General features: G+C 40.5%; 1 protein-coding gene across 1 annotated transcript in view; it reads left to right on the top strand.

Annotated features, from left to right (window-relative positions):
• Positions 1 to 19,830, top strand: part of Stxbp3 (syntaxin binding protein 3) — a 49,314-nt gene that overhangs the window by 18,843 nt on the left and 10,641 nt on the right. Inside the window, exons 5-12 of the mRNA XM_041650554.1 lie at positions 17 to 95; positions 695 to 795; positions 3,842 to 3,996; positions 7,355 to 7,445; positions 10,590 to 10,714; positions 14,675 to 14,770; positions 14,895 to 14,952; positions 19,431 to 19,496. Of these exons, the coding sequence (XP_041506488.1) occupies positions 17 to 95; positions 695 to 795; positions 3,842 to 3,996; positions 7,355 to 7,445; positions 10,590 to 10,714; positions 14,675 to 14,770; positions 14,895 to 14,952; positions 19,431 to 19,496 (771 nt within the window). The remainder of the gene's footprint in view (positions 1 to 16; positions 96 to 694; positions 796 to 3,841; positions 3,997 to 7,354; positions 7,446 to 10,589; positions 10,715 to 14,674; positions 14,771 to 14,894; positions 14,953 to 19,430; positions 19,497 to 19,830) is intronic.

Genomic DNA, 19,830 nt, shown 5'->3' on the forward strand with positions numbered 1-19,830 from the left:
CTCACTTCTTTTTAAGTCTGTAGATTGTTTCTTGCGAGATTTTGGAAGTAAGTCTGAGAACAAATATAAAGCCGCGTATCTGTACTTCACTGACTGTAAGTGCCTTACCTCCTCGTTCAACGTCCTGTTGGCCTTAGAGTCTCTGCTTTTTAGTTACCATGTATGAGCGTTAGGAATCTTAACCATAATTCCAATTAGCAGAAAGCAGCCTGTTGGAAGGTACCAAAGAAAATATTTGTTTGGCATATTTTATGGGAGAAAAAAAATCTACCATATTTTTCCCATTGTATATATATATACCTGAAAAGTGGAAGAGAGGACAGAAGTCCCGAGACATTTATGTTTTATATGTTCTCTTATGTAACTGTATGTAAACAAGAAGTCTGAAGCTGGGTGGTGCTGGCGCATGCCTTTAATCCCAGCACTTGGGAGGCAGGGGTAGGAGGATCTCTGAGTTTGAGACCAGCCTGGTCTTCAGAGCAAGTTCCAGGACAGCCAGGGCTACACAGAGAAACTCTGTCTTGAAAAACAACAACAAAAGAAGCCTGTTACTCCCCGTCTGTGTTGTGCCTTGTATTGACTGTCTGTCTGTGGGGTAGTCTGCTCTATAAAATCCAGCTGCTATGCATAAGAATATGATTGCATGTTAGGATGATTTATTTAAAATGTTTATGGACTTGTGCTTCCCCCCCAGTTTGTCCTGACAGCCTCTTTAACAAGATTAAGACATCTTGCTCCAAGTCAATAAGAAGATGTAAAGAAATAAACATTTCCTTTATTCCACATGAGTCTCAGGTACTGGTAATTTTTATTTTTTAATTTTTGCTCATAATAGATTTTCAGAATTAGTTTTATAAGCTTGTTGCTAAATCATGATCTGAGAATGTTTGATGTATTTATTTGGTGTTGGTAAATGTTGTGCCTAACCTACAAATAAATGAAGAAATATGAACAAAAATTGGAATACAACATTAATAATGAAAAGAGGGGCTTAAATTTCTTATCTGGTCTCACATATCATGTCTGTTAAGTTTCATCCCCAGTCATTAGATTATGAAATTCAGAGCTCTTTCTTTAGCTTTTGTAATCCTTTATGATATTTAAACAAAAGTTTTAAATAAATATTTGATACATATAACTGTGAAAAAAAGACTGTTTATTTGTTTTGTATTTAACACAGTTAACGAGCTTGGTTAATGATGGCAGTGATGAGAATAGTAGTCACCAATAGAGTATTTACTCTCTCAGATCATTTTCTTGGTTGCTTTACATAAATTTAGTAATTTCAACTTTTCACTAGTTCTGTAGATACTTATATTCCCATGTTTTGTCTCGTGTTTTTTTGTTTTTTGTCGTTTTTTTTTAAGGCAAGGCCTCACTATGTAGCCGAAGCTGTCCTGACCAGGATGGCCAGTAACTCAGAGTCAGTCACTCTGCCTCCTGAGTGCTGGGATTAAAGGCATGTACTGCCATGCCTGGCTTTCTATACCCATTTTAAAGGCTGGAAATTTAAGAGGTTAAAAACTTACCCCAAGTTACACAGCCAGTGAATAGACAGTTGTTCTACTCAGTTTTCTGTTTAGACTTTAGATTATCTAGAGGAATATTTGGAGATCTTTGGAACTACCAGGTCAGTATTTGGGACTAGAAAGATCCTAGACACAGCGTTCCTCTTTTCAGCTTTGCTAGTCTGGCAAACACTGTAGTCCGTAGTGTAAGATTTTAAGACTCTATTAAGTTTTCTTAAAATTCATCCTTTACTACAATATGTAACTTTAGTGTAGGATGAAACTAGGCTTCCCGAAGTCATGTGTGCTATAAACAGTAGTCTAGAAAATGCTGTGGGTATTTCCAGATCATTACTTCACAAAAGATAATAAATAGTTTTAGCCCCAGAATTCTTTCAAATCCTATGGTTGCTGTGTTTGCAGGAAGGAATTTTATAGCAACGAGACTTAAGTTGATGGTTTATGGCAGAAAATATCAGTGTATAGAAAGAAGTCCCCTGAGGGAGTTTACTACCAGTCTGTGAAATATGATCGTTAAGGTCCTCTCCTAATTTACTTCCTTGATATACATCTTATGAGAATTTACTTACAAAAATTATTTTGAGGTAGTGTCTGATTGTACCTAATAAGCAGTAGGATTAGAGATGCCCAGTACCATGCCTGGCTTTACCTAATAAGTTTAATTGCTATGGAAAAATTGTGATGAGACTAAAAACATATTGGAAATACATGTGACGTACTGCTAAATGCTCTAAGCTAGGAGCAGGGGCTCATCTGAGATGTAATCATAATGTTATTTCAGGCAGGTGTCATAGCGCATGCCTCAGATACCAGCACTAGGGAGGCAAAGGCAATAGGATCCCAAGGCCAGCCTGGTCCACAAATGAGACTGTCCCAACTAGAGATGGCTACATTCAAGGCAGTTCTGCGGAGTGATGACCGTAATAGCTAGTTTAGTCTCATTCGAGAACAATGACAGATACAGAGTATTCAAAAGCTGTATTAGTTAGGATTAGGTTCAACTGAGTAAAGTAGGAAAATACAAGCTTTCAGTGGCCAAAACAGTGTGAAAATGTACTTCTTTCTGTTTAAAAGTCAGGAAATGGGCTTTATAACACTTACACAGTCTACAGAATTGTCAGGAGCCTATTCTCTTAGGTATTCCCTTCATGAACCAGATGACTATAAAATTATTATATTCTTATTTGGGGTAGCAGGATAACAGAGGGTATATAATAAGTAGAGAGACAGACTAAAATAAGAACCTTCATTTATACTGTATTTGCTAAGATTTAGTCCCACGACTACGCTAAGCACATGGGAAGCTGAAAATGTCTTGGATAGGCTTGTCTAACTGTGCTTCCCAGTGACTGGAGTCGGCACTGTAACTAAGGGAGGACTTGTGTCATAGTCAGCCACAAAAGGAGTGTTTACTAGGAGCCTGTGAATATAGTTTTTCATGGTAGCAATTAAGAGGCACATTCTAGGGGGTAAGAATGACTTGAATGCAAAACTGCAGAAGCAGAAATAGGTGGGGAAAAGCAGGAATCTGGGTCACAGGGAGTGTGGGTATAGTAGATAGGTCTTTCCATAAGCTGGCCGCGAGTGTAGACTGCAGGAGGCTACAGCATCCTCAGGATAGTATGGATGAGGAAGCTTTGGTCCAATCCTCAAATCTTTAAGGGAAAGTGGAGTCTTGGATGTCACTGTGAAGTCATTGTGATTGGCTGGGGTTTTATTTAACATCTTCTGTATTCTGGGACCTAAGCTGAAGAAAACAATAGAGATATAACCAGGAAAAGAAAGAGATATTGGAGCTGCCGCACTTTTAATCCCAGCTCTCGGGAGGCAGAGGCAAGCAGATCTCTGTGAGTTCGAGGCCAGCCTGGTCTACAAGAGCTAGTTCCAGGACAGGCTCCAAAGCTACAGAGAAGCCCTGTCTCGAAAAAAACAAACAAACAAAAAATATGTTGGAGCCAAACAATTGCTTTTGTTACTCTTGATGGTCATTTTTGTTGTTGGGGATTTGTTTGGTTTTGGTAGGTGTTGGGGATCAAGTCCAGGGCCTTGAACATGCCAGACGAGCATTTAACCCTCCCTACCCCATCACACTTGTGTATACACACACACACACACACACACACACACACGAGTGGTTCTTAGAGCTTCGTGCATGATACGTGTCTGTTGTACTAACATTCCATAGTCAAGACATCCGTGGGTGGGAAATACGTTCCTATAGGGCAGTGTTCTCAATCTCCCTAATGCTGCAACCTTTAATACAGCTCTCGTTGTGGTAACCACAACCACAACATTTTTCTGACCTCCTTTAGGTTTATACTCTTGACGTACCAGACGCGTTCTATTACTGTTACAGTCCAGACCCTAGTAACGCCAGCAGGAAGGAAGCGGTCATGGAGGCGATGGCTGAGCAGATAGTGACAGTGTGTGCCACTCTGGATGAGAACCCTGGAGTGAGGTATAAGAGGTAAGGCGTGGAGTGTGCATGTTGTTCATTTGGGATGAGGCCTAAAGCACCGTAGCTCTGTTTTTTGTATCGCTTTGCAGAGTAGAGCTCCCTTGTATGGTCTCCAGGCTCTGCATAAAGAAAATCGAGAGTTTAGGCTTCAGATCGCAGAGTAACAGCCTCTGTAGCGGAACCTCAGAACTGAAGTTTGCTTTCGTTTACTTATAGAAAGCTTTGTTTGTTTGATCAGTTTAAGGAATGCTTCAAGGGTTGTTTTATTGGCTGTAATCTTGGCATTTATTAATCTATCATTACATTTACACCAGATTTAAATGGCTGTGTTATCTGAACACTTGTTACGGTACCTAAGCATTTGTGGTATTTGATCCCAGTGGGCATTTTAAATAAATTTTAGAATTTTTTTAAAAGGCGAAATTTTTTAAACTTTTATACTGCATACCTTTATTTACTTTTTTCTTTATGAAAACAAAGTTTAGTGTAAAGTACATTCATTTTTTGTATCAGGTTTGTAAGTTCATTCCAGTATGAACAGTAGCTGCTCGACCCTCATGTGAAGAACAGCTCTGCAGTATCCCACAGCCCCCCAGTTCCTACTGGCCACCTTCCCTCTCCCTCCCCAGAGCAAACTGCTGCTCACCTTTGAGGTGCGGCTTAGTTTTGCCTGATTTTGAACTACTATAGATGAGATCATAGGATTTTGTCTGTTTCATAGTGTTTTGTTCAATGTTACTCTCTAAGAGACACTGCTGTGTGTGCTGTCGGTCACTTGGGTTGTAATCCTGGCTCTGCTGCTGGCTGTGTTTAATCTGGTCTTAGAAGGTATGATTATAAAATGGGAGTGATGGCAATGGCCTTCTCATGGAGTTGCTAGAATAAAAGGCCGTCACGTGTAAATTCCTAAGAAAGGCAGTGCCTCCACTCCACTGCTGCGCATAGCAAGTGTGCCATTGACTTCCTGAGCAGGTTCTGTGTCTCAACAGTGGCATCTGTCCAGTTGACTGGTAAACTCTTTAATTGCACATTTATGCATTGCTGCATGCTTCATCACTCTTAATGTTGGCATTTTAAAATCCGCTGTTGGTAGCTGGCAAGATGACTCAGCAGGTAAAGGGCTTGCTACCAAGGGTCTGATACTGAGTTTGAGCCACGAGGCCTCCCTGGTGGAAAAAGGGAATTGATTATCACAAGCTATCCTCTGACCTCTATACCTGCACTACTCCATGCTAGAGTCCACAAATAAACGAGTGTAGAAAGCAGTAAAATCTGTTAATTAGTAGAGCAGTATAATAAATCTCTTTAACTCAGACATCACCAAACAAGCTTTTTACCTTGGGAGTGAGGAAAACTGTAAATAATATGCTAATGATAATCTGGGCTTAGTGGAATTTAGCTGAGTGGTTTGCCTCTTGCTGGAGTTTAGTGTCTTTTAAGCTTCTACTGTTGATGGTTGGTTAGACTCAGAAAAGTGAGTAAATATAAACCATTTATAATATAATAGTTTTATTACAGATATGCTTTGATTAGCTTTAAAAATTCTGGGGCCGGGAGACGGCTGCATTGGTAAACCACTACTTGTGCAAGCATGAAGGCCTGAGTTCAGATCCCAGCAATCACACAGAGGCTGGTCACATGTCTCCTACGCCAGTCTAGCTGAGAGGGCGAGTTCCAGGTTCAGTGAGAGACCCTGTCCCCTCTGGCCTCCATAGACACATACACACACATCATAAATACACAAATTCTACCTGTTCTTTAACAGAATACTCCTTTATGCTATAGAAACTTTTAAGGTAAATTCTAAAATAAAATGACTTTTTTTAAAAAACATTTTCAGCAAAAATATAAAAATCGCTATTTGTGCCTTTATTTTTTTTTTTTTTTTTGGTTTTTCGAGACAGGGTTTCTCTGTGGCTTTGGAGCCTGTCCTGGAACTAGCTCTGTAGACCAGGCTGGTCTCGAACTCACAGAGATCCGCCTGCCTCTGCCTCCCGAGTGCTGGGATTAAAGGCATGCGCCACCATCGCCCGGCTTGTGCCTTTATTTTTAAAATCAAAAGATTCTTAAACACTTTTAAAAGCGTCATATGAGAACCCTTCCCCATTTTGCAGGTTAGTGTGCTAGCTGAAGAGCATTTTCCAACATTTTTCTTGTAGGTTTAGAAAATATACTAATACCACTAGTCATGAAGTTACAATTTAAAGTATGATGCTACCATTCTTGCATTTTTTATTATTAAATATTTATTTACTTTTGTTTATATGAATGTGTTTGTGCCTGCATGAATTTATGTGCACCACGTGTGCACAGCTGCCCTAGAGGTCGGAAGAGGAACTGCAGTTAGAGCCTCATGTGCGCTCTAGGAACAAAAACCAGGCTCCCTGCAAGAACATTAAGCATGTTAAACCACCGAGCCGTATCTCCACCCACAGAACATACAAGGTTTTAATGTGTAGCTGTCTTAGAAAACAGCAAAAGAGCCGGGCGATGGTGGCGCACGCCTTTAATCCCAGCACTCGGGAGGCAGAGGCAGGCGGATCTCTGTGAGTTCGAGACCAGCCTGGTCTACAAGAGCTAGTTCTAGGACAGGCTCCAAAACCACAGAGAAACCCTGTCTCGAAAAACCAAAAAAAAAAAAAAAAGAAAACAGCAAAAGAGAGGATGTGAGGAAACGGCATGTGCTGCTGGGGGAGAGTTGTCACTTCTTTTGGAAAGCAATTTGGGTTTTTATTTATTTATTATTTATTTTGGTTTTTTTTTGTTTGTTTTGCCTTTTGATTTGTTGTTGTTGTTTGTTTTTTGAGAAAGGGTTTCTCTGTAGCTTTTGGGGCCTGTCCTGGAACTCACTTTATAGACCAGGCTGGTCTCGGACTCACAGAGATCCGCCTGCCTTTGCCTCCCGAGTGCTGGGATTAAAGGCGTGCACCACCACTGCCCGGCTTTTGGAAAGCAGTTTGGTAACATTTAGAATGCATATATTCTAAGGCCCAGGATTTTTACGTTCATATGCAGTGCACCTAGAGAAATGTGTACGTGGAGAAATGTCCCAAGCGTTTTCTTTCTGTATGTTGAGAATGATTTCAGAGTCCCTCCACTTTTAGGGGAATGAATATATAGAATCCAGTGTAGTGATAGAGGGAGGGATACAGGAATGGCAACTTTATATTTAATATTTTATTTCTTCATATTAAAATTTCTGAAGCAGATGCTAAGGCTATGGCATATGACATGTTTGATAGTTTTCTATGTTTGTAAATGTTTGCATTTTATAACAAAGTTGTAGTCTTCTTTTAGAATTTACCTTTATAATATTGTAAAGTATGTCCTGAAAGATAATTGTTAAAATATTTTTTTCCATTTGTAGTAAACCTCTAGATAATGCCAGTAAGCTTGCACAAATGGTTGAAAAAAAACTTGAAGAGTACTACAAGATGGACGAGAAAGGCCTGATAAAGGTAACTGTAAACAGCAAGCAGTGGCTCTGCGGAAGCTCTGCTGCATCCCTAACCAGAGCAGCCTGTGCTCATCAGTTTTCTAGTATTGATTTGGGGATCATTAAAATGGATCTTCAGCTCTGATTTGATAGTCCTTAGCGGAAACTTTAGTAGATTGTGTGGTTTGACAGTTCTGTCTTGAGGGAGGCTGAGGCTTTGACGTCAGCCGTGTGTTCACATCTTGGCTCTGCCATTTAATGAATAATTATTTTAAATAAGGCATCTTTAAACTAATTTTTTAAGCCTATTTTTAAGCTAATGAAAGGATTAAATGAGTTAATTGTATGAAGTCTTTAGAATAATGCCTTCCACTGAGTTAGTATTTAATAAAGGTTGGGATTCCTGCTATTACTAGCTTTGCAATCTTGAGTTGTTTCTCAACTCTGAAGTGAATGATAATGTGTGCCTTGCTTGGTTGTTATGAAAATTAGATGAGGTAACATCTAAGTATTTTGTACATGTAAGAGAAATACATAGCAACCTTTGTTATTGTCTGCTAAAAATAATATAATGTAATCAAAGCCTAAAGTTGGAACCTGGGGAATGCCAGCATGTAGGCATGGCTAGAGAAGGAAGAGCCACGGAAGAAGATGGACAAGTGGTGTCAGAGGCTAGGAAGCCACACAATAGCTAGAGCATAAAGGCAGGAACTGCCCTAGTCAGAAGAGGAGAAGGCCAAGGATGCTGATTGGCCGTGCTGTGCAGTGGGCGGCTTGAGAGGAATGCACAGAATACAGTGGCAACACAGGCTGGGAGTTATCTTACTCTAAACCTGGCTTAGAAGGTATGCTGCAGGAGGAGGCCCCGAGCTTCAAGAATGACTAGAGCATAATAAAGACAGTAATATCTTATTGCAAGAGTAACAGAGTTCTTTGGGTGGAGACATAGAAGGATAAAATTCAGTGTTAAACATGAATGGAAGATGTCAGTTTAGAAATTATGCTGGTGCCGGGCGGTGGTGGCGCACGCCTTTAATCCCAGCACTCGGGAGGCAGAGGCAGGCGGATCTCTGTGAGTTCGAGACCAGCCTGGTCTACAAGAGCTAGTTCCAGGACAGGCTCCAAAACCACAAAGAAACACTGTCTCGAAAAACCAAAAAAAAAAAAAAAAAAAAGAAATTATGCTGGTTACTTGAAAGGTTAGTGACTCTGGGCATAGAAGTCTAGTGAAAGCTGTGAGTCTACAAAGGTGGAGTGGCTTAACAACCATGGGAGGCAGTGACAAGTGTTTGTTAAGGCAAGGAAGTATAGTAGATGTCTCTTTAGTCCCATAGAGGTTCAGTGGGGAAAAGGCAGATGCTCGCTCTCTCCCTCCCTCTTTTTATTCTCTCTCCTGGAGAACTGCACATCCTTCAGGTGGCACCTTCCTTTATTCAAGCACCTATGAGGCTTACCTTGTTTTGAACCTTTCCTAATTCGTCAGCCAAGTGATACCATGGTCTTTCAAATATTTCTATAAATGCCCAGGATTGCCTTTTCATTTGTGTGTTTCTGCAGACTCTCAGCTCATGTATGTTGTGTTTCATTGTAAATACATTTAACCTTCACAACAATCTCCCAAGGGAGAGGTCCTGCCATTTGATATAATTTTTACCAAGTGAATACTAACGTAAGAAAGGTTGAGAAACTTAACCGAGGTCATACAACAAGAAACCGATCGCAGCTGAACTCAACCCCATATCTGGTTCCACAGTATTCTCTTCCTCACTGTACCTCACTGCTTCACCTCTCTCAGGAGAGGTGGTAATTCAGACGCATTTTCAAGTCTAGCTACGTGATTTACCTGTCTGCTCTGTGCAAATACATAGGAAATGTTGTCTGAATTGTAGCTAGTTACCTCTTGCTTAGGTATTTGACTGCTAAGCTAAAGAGTTAGCTACTTCTAAGAATGGAGTACGAACCAAGATTGCTACCACAGGGCTGTAATCCTAGTTACTCTGGAGACTGAGGAAGATCAAAGTTCAGGGCCTGCCTACAAAGTGAGCTCAACATCAAAAGTGAATAATAGCTTAGTGGTAGAGACCTGCCTAGCATGAAAGCCTGGGTTTGGTTCTCACTACCATACCGCTCACCCTCTCCAAAGAAAGAACTGGAGAAGATTCAAGCATTAGCAGTGGAATTTCCAACACTGCTCCTCGTCTGCTGTTTAGTGGTTGATATTGTTTTTGAATTAATGTTAACAGGGTTTTTTTTTATTATGATTTATAGTCTTGATTGTCATTAATATAATCTCTACTTTTTTATTTTGTTTTTGCTTTGTTTTTTTGTTTTCAAGACAGGATTTCTCTGTGTAGTCCTGGCTGCCCTGGAACTCACTTTATAGACCAGGCTTGCCTGGAACTTACAGAGATCCACCTGCCTCTGCCTCCCAAGTGCTGGAATTAAAGGCGTGTGCCACCACTGCCTGGCTAATGTAATCTGTACTCTTAAAATAGCTGATTTAATGCTGAACTTTAATGGCCTCTTTGTCATGTGGATATGATAATGTCTGTCTCAAGGGTGCCATAAAAACTGTGAGGTGGTATCTCTGTGAAATAAAATAGGCTTTTCTTGACTAGCAAATATCAACACAAAGAACTCAAGTAGTAGCTGCTGTTCACAGATTATGTCAGCCTTACTATTTGTAGAACTGAATGCACAAGAAACTAACTTTGGCCAGGTGTTGTAGCACTGTGTGTCTGTAGGCGCAGCATGGGGGAAACTGAGGAAGGATGGCAAGTTCAAAGCTAGCCTGGCTTAGCCACATGGTGAGAGCCCGTCCTAGAGAGAGAGAAAAGGAAGAAGGAGTATTTAGGGAAAGGTAGATGTTACTTCTTCAAAGAAAATTAGGGAGTATTAAATTGATGTATATAGCCTCAATCTGATTATGAAAATGTTAGTTGCATAGCCTTGTTTTTCCCTACTGTGCACTCATGCTTTTGTTTGTTGTAATATAATTTCACATCTTAGGACATTCATTTGTTTTGTTTTATTGTGTGTTTTTGTTGAGGGACAGGATTAATCTTTTATTAAATACCAAAATTATTATTAAAAGTTTTAAATATTAAAAATGTGTTCACATAAAGATACTGAAATTTCTTAAGATACTTTTATCTTGTTATTCTAGGGTAAAACTCATTCCCAGCTCTTAATAATTGACCGTGGCTTTGATCCTGTGTCCACTGTCCTGCATGAACTGACCTTTCAGGCAATGGCATATGATCTACTACCAATTGAGAATGATACATACAAGCAAGTATAACTTGAAGGGCTTTAAAGGGCTGTAGACAGACTATCTAATGAAACCTGAAAGACCTGCAACCTGTTCATACAGAAGCCTTCTCTCTCTCTCCCTCTCCTGTAACTGTAACCTGACAAGATGTTCACTTTGTAAGCTAATGTGCAGCTTGCTTCAGAGCTTTTAAGTGGATTTGCTCCTTACCTGTCCTGCAGTAGAGGTGCTAGTCAACAAGTTGGTAGGGGTTGGCACTCATTCAGAGTAATGTCAGGCTCATTATTATCATTTCTTTTTTTAATTTATTTTTATTTTGTGTACTTGATGTTTCGCCTACATGTATGTCTGTATGAGGGTGTTGGATCACTGTATCTGGAGTTACAGACAATGGTGAGCTGCCATGTGGGTGCTGGTAATTGAGCCCAGGTCCTCTGGGAGAGCAGTCAGTGCTCTTAACTGCTGAGTCATCTCTCCAGCTTCCCGTTATTATATTTCAAAATGTGTGTTATATCGAAAATGATTAAGCTGTGTTAATTCTAAATCATATTCCCAAAAGTGTTTTGTCGATATAATTTATTTTAAGACACCCAAAACCCAGTATAACGCTGCTGAGAATGGGCACAGTTTTACTGTTTCCATAGTTACTGATGTAATCTCTAAGCAAGGATATTAGGACATGAGACAGCCTTTCTCAAGAAGCCATTTTACTTCTCATCAGTTTACAGGTATACAAACACACTCACAGAGCTTTATGATACCATGATCTCTAAATCCAAGTAGTAATTTTTCAGACAAGATTTGCTGGATGTTTCCGGCATTTGTAAACATTTAGCAGAAAAATCATGAATTTGATGCCAACCTGGGGTGCATGCCAGGTTAAAGGTTTACTACTTGAACACAACAGTAAAACTAAGTATTAGTTTTATGAAATTTTGTTTATATTAATTTAGTAGAGCTGGATCCAGTGGTTCAGACCTATAATTCCAGCTGCTTGGGTGGCTTAAGGAGGTTTATGCAGGAGAGTCACAACTTCAAGGCTAGCCTAGGCAGTGTAGTAGGCCCTTAACTCAAAAAATTTTTTTTCTTCCTTTAAATAAATGAGTAAAAAGAGGACTTAGTTGTAGAACACTTGCCTAGCATATATGGGGCCATACATTAAATTCATTGAACCACAAAAATAATTAGGAGTAGTTTTATTAAAATAATGCAACTTTTGATAATTATGATACTTTGCAATATTTCTTAAATTGTGTATTTTCTATTGTGTTTTTATTTGCATTCCAGTTAAATCCTGATTTTTTTTTTTCTGTCTTGTTTGTGTCGATATCAGCCAGGAAATCAACAGAGCCATTATCTACACCCCTGCTACCCTCTAGGTCACCAAGCTGCATTGTTCAGTAGATTTGAAAGAATCTGGTATCAGGCAATAGAGAATTTTGTTCTAGACTTGCCAGAAGTTTAGAGAGTCCTGACCTAGTATTAAAATGTGCTCTCTCCAGATTTGCTGGCAAACGAAGGCAGGTTTAATTGCTTGGGGGAAGGAAGGCAGCTAGTTTTCACAAAGACAGCGATACCCTCTTACTCTAAGCCCCAGAAGTTGAGAGAAGACTGATGTGGGAGTATAAACTCCCCGTGCTCCGTCGGTCTTTACATGGGGCATGACTTCTTACTGAAAATAGTGTTGTAGTATTTGCTGTATGTGCGTGCGTGCGTGTATGTGTGTGTGTGCTCACGCACGTGTGCATACGCACAAGTACACACATACCTCAGCATGCATGTGGAGTTCTGAGGACAGTTATGCAGAGTGGGTTCTCTCCTTCCTTCATGGGTCCCAGTGGTTGAACCCAAAATTCAACCTGTCATGTTTCTGCTGCGAGTACTTTGATCCACTGAGCCAGCCCAGAAACTCTACCCCTCTGTCACTAAATCCAAAAGTCTGGTCTAACTGGTTCCTTCTTAATCCCTGCTTCCTAGGGTTGGAATGTTCTAGTGCTCAGTTTGTAGACTCTGTTTATATACTTTTGGAAGCATATTAATCTCAAGGTTTGTCTGTGATTGGCTCAACTGAGTCTTCTGCTTTAACTTCAGATTTACACCAACTCCCTAGTGAATATCTTCATTTGTAATGTCTGGTGAGCATCTTCAGTGTGTGTGTCCACACCTGAGTTGCTGGGAGCCCCCTGTAAAGTGCAGTGCTCCACATAGTAAATGCATCTCCTATCTCATAGCTACTTTCTCAGGCCCAAATTTCAGTCATGGCCAATCAAGTTCAAAAACGCTCAGTTCAATAGTAAATCTTCATAACTACATTTTAAAGACCCAATTTTCCAGCTTGCTTATGACACCAGACTTAGCCTGAAGCTCACGATGTTAGCTCTCTGACCTCCCCCTCGCTGTCTTCCTCAGACTTCTCACTGACCTCTCATGTTCTGCTTCTGTCTTCGGGCCCCGCCCCCATCAGCTTTTCCAACTCGGGAGAAAGAGAATCTTACTAAGAGTCAGGTCAGCGTGCCCACTTCACTCAGAACCTTTAAATGGTTTCCCATTATCCTCAGAGAAAAAGGAAATGTAGGTACAGCAGTCCCCAAGCCACACATTACCTGTGTCCCCCCATTTTAGTTTGATTTGATTGCCTGCTCTTCACCCCTATGTTCAACACACTGTAGAGGGACTCCCCTCCCTGCCAATCTCCATCACATCCTCCCAAGGTCTCACTATGTACTCCTGGCTGGTCGCCTTGAACTCTCAGAGGTCCAAGTGCCTCTGTCTACCAAGTGCTGGCATTAAAGGCATGTGTCACCCTGCCTGGTCTCCATCACAAGTTTTGCTGGAACCAGCAATTTTTCTGCTTATTCATGCATCATAGAGACTGTAAATGTACTCTAATGGACTGTTGTGTCTTGGAGTGTTGCCCTCACACTACTGGTTTGCTTATAAGCCACTTAAATGGCAAAGGTATTACATAAGTACACACTGGTATTTTGCATAACAAAGGACTTCCATCCTTAGGTTAGTTAGCCTTGTAATTAAACACAGCCATTTATCTTTGGGTATCTTAGATCACATTGTTTTGTAAACGAAGCCTATAATTTTGGGGTTATAGAAACTACTGCATTTATATAACAGAAATCAACATGCATTGTCCATAGTTCAAAACTAAGAAAATGCTGTGTAGTTCCTATCTGCCCGAGGAAATTGACAGCTGAGTCTTTCCTACCTCCACAAGGAAAAGGGTATCTGCATTAAAAAAGGAAATTACGTTGAGGAACTCAGTTTTTTTTAAGCTAATATTATGGTCCCGTGAACCTCCTAAATTGCTCTTACTCCAGTAGAACTTGATAAAGCTGTCACAATGTTTTTACAGCCATATTAGTTTTCTCACTTCTTCCTATTTAAAGGAGACATGACTTTAGGCTTGGTTAGGAGAAGCTGCAGATGCTGTGTTTGTGATTTTACACAAGCACTCTGAGCAGGCTAACTAGCGCGATGGCTCTTGACGGATGGACGTGATGACTGCGCTGTGGATCGCTAGCGTATCATGATGTTAAGTGACTAAAGGCGCAGCTGCTTGGGTATTCAGCTTTGCTGCTTGATTGGTCTTTGTAGTCTTTGTATTTGAGACCGGGTCTCCTGTGACCCAGGCTGGCCCTGAACACTGTTGCTGGCGTGACCTTGACTCTGGTCGTTCTAACTGCCTTCCAAATGCCAGTCCACCTAGCTGCTTCTGTTCTTAAAGCTCACTGTGGGATGTTGAATTTTCACTTTGTAAGATGGCGTTCTGCCAAGACTATAAACCTAACATTTGAGATGAAAAAGATGTTTTTCCTAAATTTCTAATAGAAGGGTTCTAATCTGCTTTAGGTTTTGACCCCCTTAAGTAACAAACTGAGTCTACTTTTCAGTACTGTTGTTTAGAAAAATGTTTTTTCTTCTTTCTGAGGAAGAGATTCTGAAAATGTTCTCCCCGGCCTGTTTAGGTACAGAACCGACGGGAAGGACAAGGAGGCAGTTCTCGAAGAAGACGACGACCTGTGGGTCCGGGTCCGGCACCGGCACATCGCGCTTGTGTTGGAGTATGTGAGCCTGTTCTAACTTTGTTCTGTAGTTTTTAGGTACTAAATTATTAAAGTATATTTTATAACTTTAAAAGAGTTTTGTAAAGAACTAACTTAGAAATTTTTCTCATTTATCTGACAGGGAAATTCCAAAACTTATGAAGGAAATTTCATCAACAAAGAAAGCTACAGAGGGGAAGGTAAGATGATAGCAAAGGTGCATTTGGACTTTAAAGACAAAGTCTCATGAGGCTGAACTCAGGCCGATGGCAAACTCACCGCTTAGCTGAGCATGACCTTGAACAGGAGGTCCTGCTCCACTCTGGTGCTAGGATTGCAGCTGTGTACTGCACGGGTCACTTAATAATTGTGTGTGAATTCGAGGCCAGCCTGGTCTACAAGAGCTAGTTCCAGGACAGGAACCAAAAAAGCTACGGAGAAACCCTGTCTCAAAAATCAAAAAAAAAAAAAAAAATTGTATGTGTGTGATGTGTATCTGTCTGTGCCTGTGTGTGTGTGTGCGTGTGCAGTGTGTTTGTGTGTGGTGTGGATGTGGGGGGGTGAGTAGTGTGTAATATGTGTGTGTGGTGTGTGCGTGGGGGGTGTGGTGTGTAATATGTGTCTGTGTGTAGTGTGTATGCATGTGTGGGGTGTTGCGTTGTGGTGTATATGCAGTGTGTAATGTATATGTGTGTGGTGTGTGTGATGTGTTCATGTGGTGTGTGTTTATGTAGTTGTATATGTAGTGTGATATGTGTGTGGTGTGTATGTCTGTATCTGTGTGTGATGTGTAGTGTGTGTGTGTGTGATATGTGTTTGGTGTGTGTGATGCATGTCTGGGGTGTGTATGATATAGTGTGTGATATAGTGTGTGATATAGTGATATGTGTGTATGATATAGTGTGTGATATGTGTATGATATGTGTGTATGTGGTGTGTGTATATGTAGTATGTGATGTGAGTGTAGTGTATGATATATGTGTGTGGTGTAGTGTGTGATATGTGCATGTGATGTGTGTATGTGGTGTGTGTGTGTGATGTAGTGGTCACAACTTTTTGATTTCTCTCCCACCTTTACATGGATCCAGGACTCAAACTCCGGTTGTCAACTTGCACAGCAAGTGCTTTTACCCACTCAGCCGCCTTGTCGGCCCTGCAAAGGCAAATTACAAACAAAGTTGAAAGGAAAAGGGTGAAAATTACTGTAACTTTCTATTTGGGGCTATTCTAACACAGAGAGAATAAAGAAGTGCCTGTGTGCTGTGACCTCAGTTTTATCTGTGCTACTGCCATTAAAATTTAGTATTTAAAGGCCAGTTAGTCATTTTCATCAGCACATAGATGAGGGGTTTGGTTTTGTAAGAATCTCACTATGTTGCCCCTGCTGGTTTGTAGACAAGGCTGCCCATGAACTCAGAGAGCTCAGTCTGCACCTGTTGTAGGCAGAGGCCACTAGTTTGTTTTCGGCTGCTCAGCTCCAAAATAATCAGATAAAAACCATATTATTTGCAATACTGTTTGGCCAATAGCTTAAGCATATTTCTAGCTTGCTCTTATATCCTAAACAACCCATCACCATTAATCTGTGTATCACCACGAGGTCATGGCCTACTGGTAAAGTTTCGGCGGGCTCCAGTAGAGGGTTCTGTCCCAGGTGTGGCTACATGGCTTCTCACCAACTTTGCCTTCTTTCTCCCAGCATTGAGTTTAGTTTTCCCCACCTAGCTCTACTCTGCTAAGCCACTGGCTGAAATAGATTTGTTCATTAACCAATAAAAGCAACACATAGACATAAAGACTTACCACACCATGCTCCCAAGTGCTGAGATTAAAGTCCTGTGCCGCTCTGCCAAGTTTTTGGTATTGAAGTATAGTACACAAGTGAGTGCACAGACCGTAATGTGTGCTCGCTGGCTGTTCACGTGTACACATTCCCGTGTTATTGTCCTCTAATGTTAGTGCACAGATTGTAATGTGTGCTCGCTGGCTGTTCACGTGTACACATTCCCGTGTTATTGTCCTCTAATGTTAGTGCACAGATTGTAATGTGTGCTCGCTGGCTGTTCACGTGTACACATTCCCGTGTTATTGTCCTCTAATGTTAGTGCACAGATTGTAATGTGTGCTCGCTGGCTGTTCACGTGTACACATTCCCGTGTTATTGTCCTCTAATGTTAGTGCACAGATTGTAATGTGTGCTCGCTGGCTGTTCATGTGTACACATTCCCGTGTTATTGTCACGCTAATGTTACTCTACATTTTCTTTTGGGCGTTTTTATAAATAGCATTAGTTTTAAGATTCTATTTTGTTAGCATATAAAATATAGGTGATTTTGTAAATTTTTACTATGGGTCCAGTGACCCTGTAATCAACTTACTTCCTTAATCCTAATACTTAGTTTAAAGATTAGATTTTGTTTGTTTGTTTGTTTGTTTTGTTTTTTGAGACAGGGTTTCTCAGAATAGCCCTGTCTGTCCTGGAATTCACTCTTGTAGACCAGGCTGGCCTTGAATTCATAGAGATCTACCTGCCTCTGCTTCCTGACTGCTGGGATTAAAAGTATGCACTACCACACCCAGCTTCTTTCTGCATTATTCTATTAACATAATGAATTATATTCACTCTTTTTCTGATGTTAAATGAGCTGTCTTTCTAAAATGAACTCCACTTGGTCATGATGCCCTGTTCTGAGTGCTGATGGATTCTGTCTGCTGAGCACTGGGTTTGCTTGTTTCCTGTCTATGAGAAGTATTTCCTGTAACATGACTCTTTTGTAACAGTCTTGTGCAATTTTCACATAAAATTATGTTAATCTTATAAAATGAGTTGTGACTCTCTCATTTTACCCTGAAAGGTTTAAATATTTATTTATTTATTATGTATACAATGTTCTGTCTCTGTGTATGCCTGCAGGCCAGAAGAGGGCACCAGACCTCATTACAGATGGTTGTGAGCCACCATGTGGTTGCTGGGAATTGAACTCAGGACCTTTGGAAGAGCAGGCAATGCTCTTAACCACTGAACCATCTCTCCAGCCCCCTACCCTGAAAGGTTTTGTGTAACTTAATTGCTCTGTTGTGATTGGAATTCACCATTGAGGATAGAGTATCTTTCACAAAGAAGTCTTTAGTTATAATTAATGTAAATTCATTAGAATGTATATATATGCATATATATTATATAGAACACAAACATTGTATGTGTGCCTTTACCAAATTTTTGCTTGTGTCAGTTTAGAAAGACTATTTTTCAAATAATTTGTCTACTATCCTTAACTTTTGAACTCTTTTCTTAGCCTCTCAGTGTGAATAGAAGCCATTGCTAATGTTCCGGTTATTAATCTTGATTACTGATTTGGTTTTTTTTTTTTGTTTTTTTTGGTTTTGTTTTGTTTTGTTTTGTTTTTGGATTTTTTTTGAGACAGGGTTTCTCCATAGCTTTTTGGTTCCTGTCCTGGAACTAGCTCTTGTAGACCAGGCTGGTCTCGAACTCCCAGAGATCTGCCTGCCTCTGCCTACCAAGTGCTGGGATTAAAGGCATGTGCCACCATCGCCCGGCCTACTGATTTGTTTTTCTCACGATTTTTAATGCTCCTACATTTAATATCTTTAATATTTCAAAGAGCCATGGATATAGCTTAGTGGGCAAATGCCTGTCTAACATAAATGATTGCCTGTATTCAAACCCTAGTAGTGTAAATATACGTATTTTGATTTTGTTGATTTTCTCTGCTGTAGGTTCATTTTGTCTGTTACTGTGTGTTTGATGTCTGTGCGGTGCATGGGTGCCGTGGTGCGCATGTGGAGGCCAGAAGACCTTAGTAAAGTCACCTCTCCTTCCATCTCCCTGTGGGTTCTGGGACCAGAGCAGATCGTCAGGCCCTCACAGCCAGCAGTTTACCTGCTGGGATGTTGCTGGCTCTGTATCGGCTAGTTTTAGATTTAGTTTATTTATACACAGTTTTAATGTCTTTCAATTTTGTTTTAACTTTTTTCTAGGTCCTTGAGTTGGACATTTGGAGTATTTGCTTTTAACTTCTCTCCTACTGGGTCTATTTAGAATTATTTCCTTCTCAGCATTAGCTAAATCTCAGGGGATTTGAAATAGCTTTTTACCTCTTTTGTTTTTAGTTTTGGTTATTTGAGATGTGGTCTAGATGTCTGCAGTGTTTACTTAAATCTTTTTGTTTTGTCTGTATCAGAGAATGCTACCATGTCCTTAGCACTGAGACTCTTCTGAAATCTCTGTCTGGGCTTAATTACCCATGTTAGTTTTCTCTGCTGGATCCTTGAGCAGTGTAGGGCTAAGGACACCCACCACACATGGTTATATTTCCGTTGGTTCCTTCCTCTCCATACCTCTTAGCTTCGGGAGCCGGCCTAGGCAGCCCTCAGTAACTGTGCCTGGGGACAGGAGGCTGATCTCAGTGATCACCTGCTCTCTTCCGCCATCTCGCTGGTTGTCTGCTGCCCAGAAGGACTGTTTTATCTGTCCATAGGGAAGAGTGTGACAGAGACAGAGGCCTCCTAACATTATTTTAAAACTTAGCTCATTTATTAAATTAGCTAGGTTTATTAGGACTTAAAAGCTCTGGATTGGAAGCTATAATGTGGAGTAACTGAATCATGGGCTTGCTTAAGTTTGTCTTTTTTGTGTTTTTTTGTTTGTTTTTCCTAGACATCACTTAGTGCTCTTACCCAGCTGATGAAAAAGATGCCCCACTTCCGCAAACAGATGACAAAGGTAAGCCATGGCCTGTGTGAGACTCTGCCTTTGACTGCTTGTCTGCTCCTGTGGTTGTCTTAGCCGTGCCCTGGAATAGTTGGTTGTTGCTAGTTGTCTTCCCAGTCTTTCCTGTAGAGCTGAGAAATTCCCAATTAACCAAACTAGCCTCTGACTTTTCTAGCTACATCATCTGGATTTTGTAAATCTTTTAAAAAAAATATTTGTCTTAAACAGCTGAACAGAATAATTTAATATTTCTCGACCTCAAAGAAAAAGTCAGTATGAGATTATCTAGTGGCTGTTTTGTTTGTTTCCTGTGTTGGGCACCAACCCATGCATTTCCTTAAATTAA

The sequence above is a fragment of the Microtus oregoni genome, unplaced genomic scaffold, assembly GCF_018167655.1.
Source record: "Microtus oregoni isolate MIOR12 unplaced genomic scaffold, Mior012 000000F_ref0000247, whole genome shotgun sequence".
Taxonomy (NCBI): Eukaryota; Metazoa; Chordata; class Mammalia; order Rodentia; family Cricetidae; genus Microtus; species Microtus oregoni.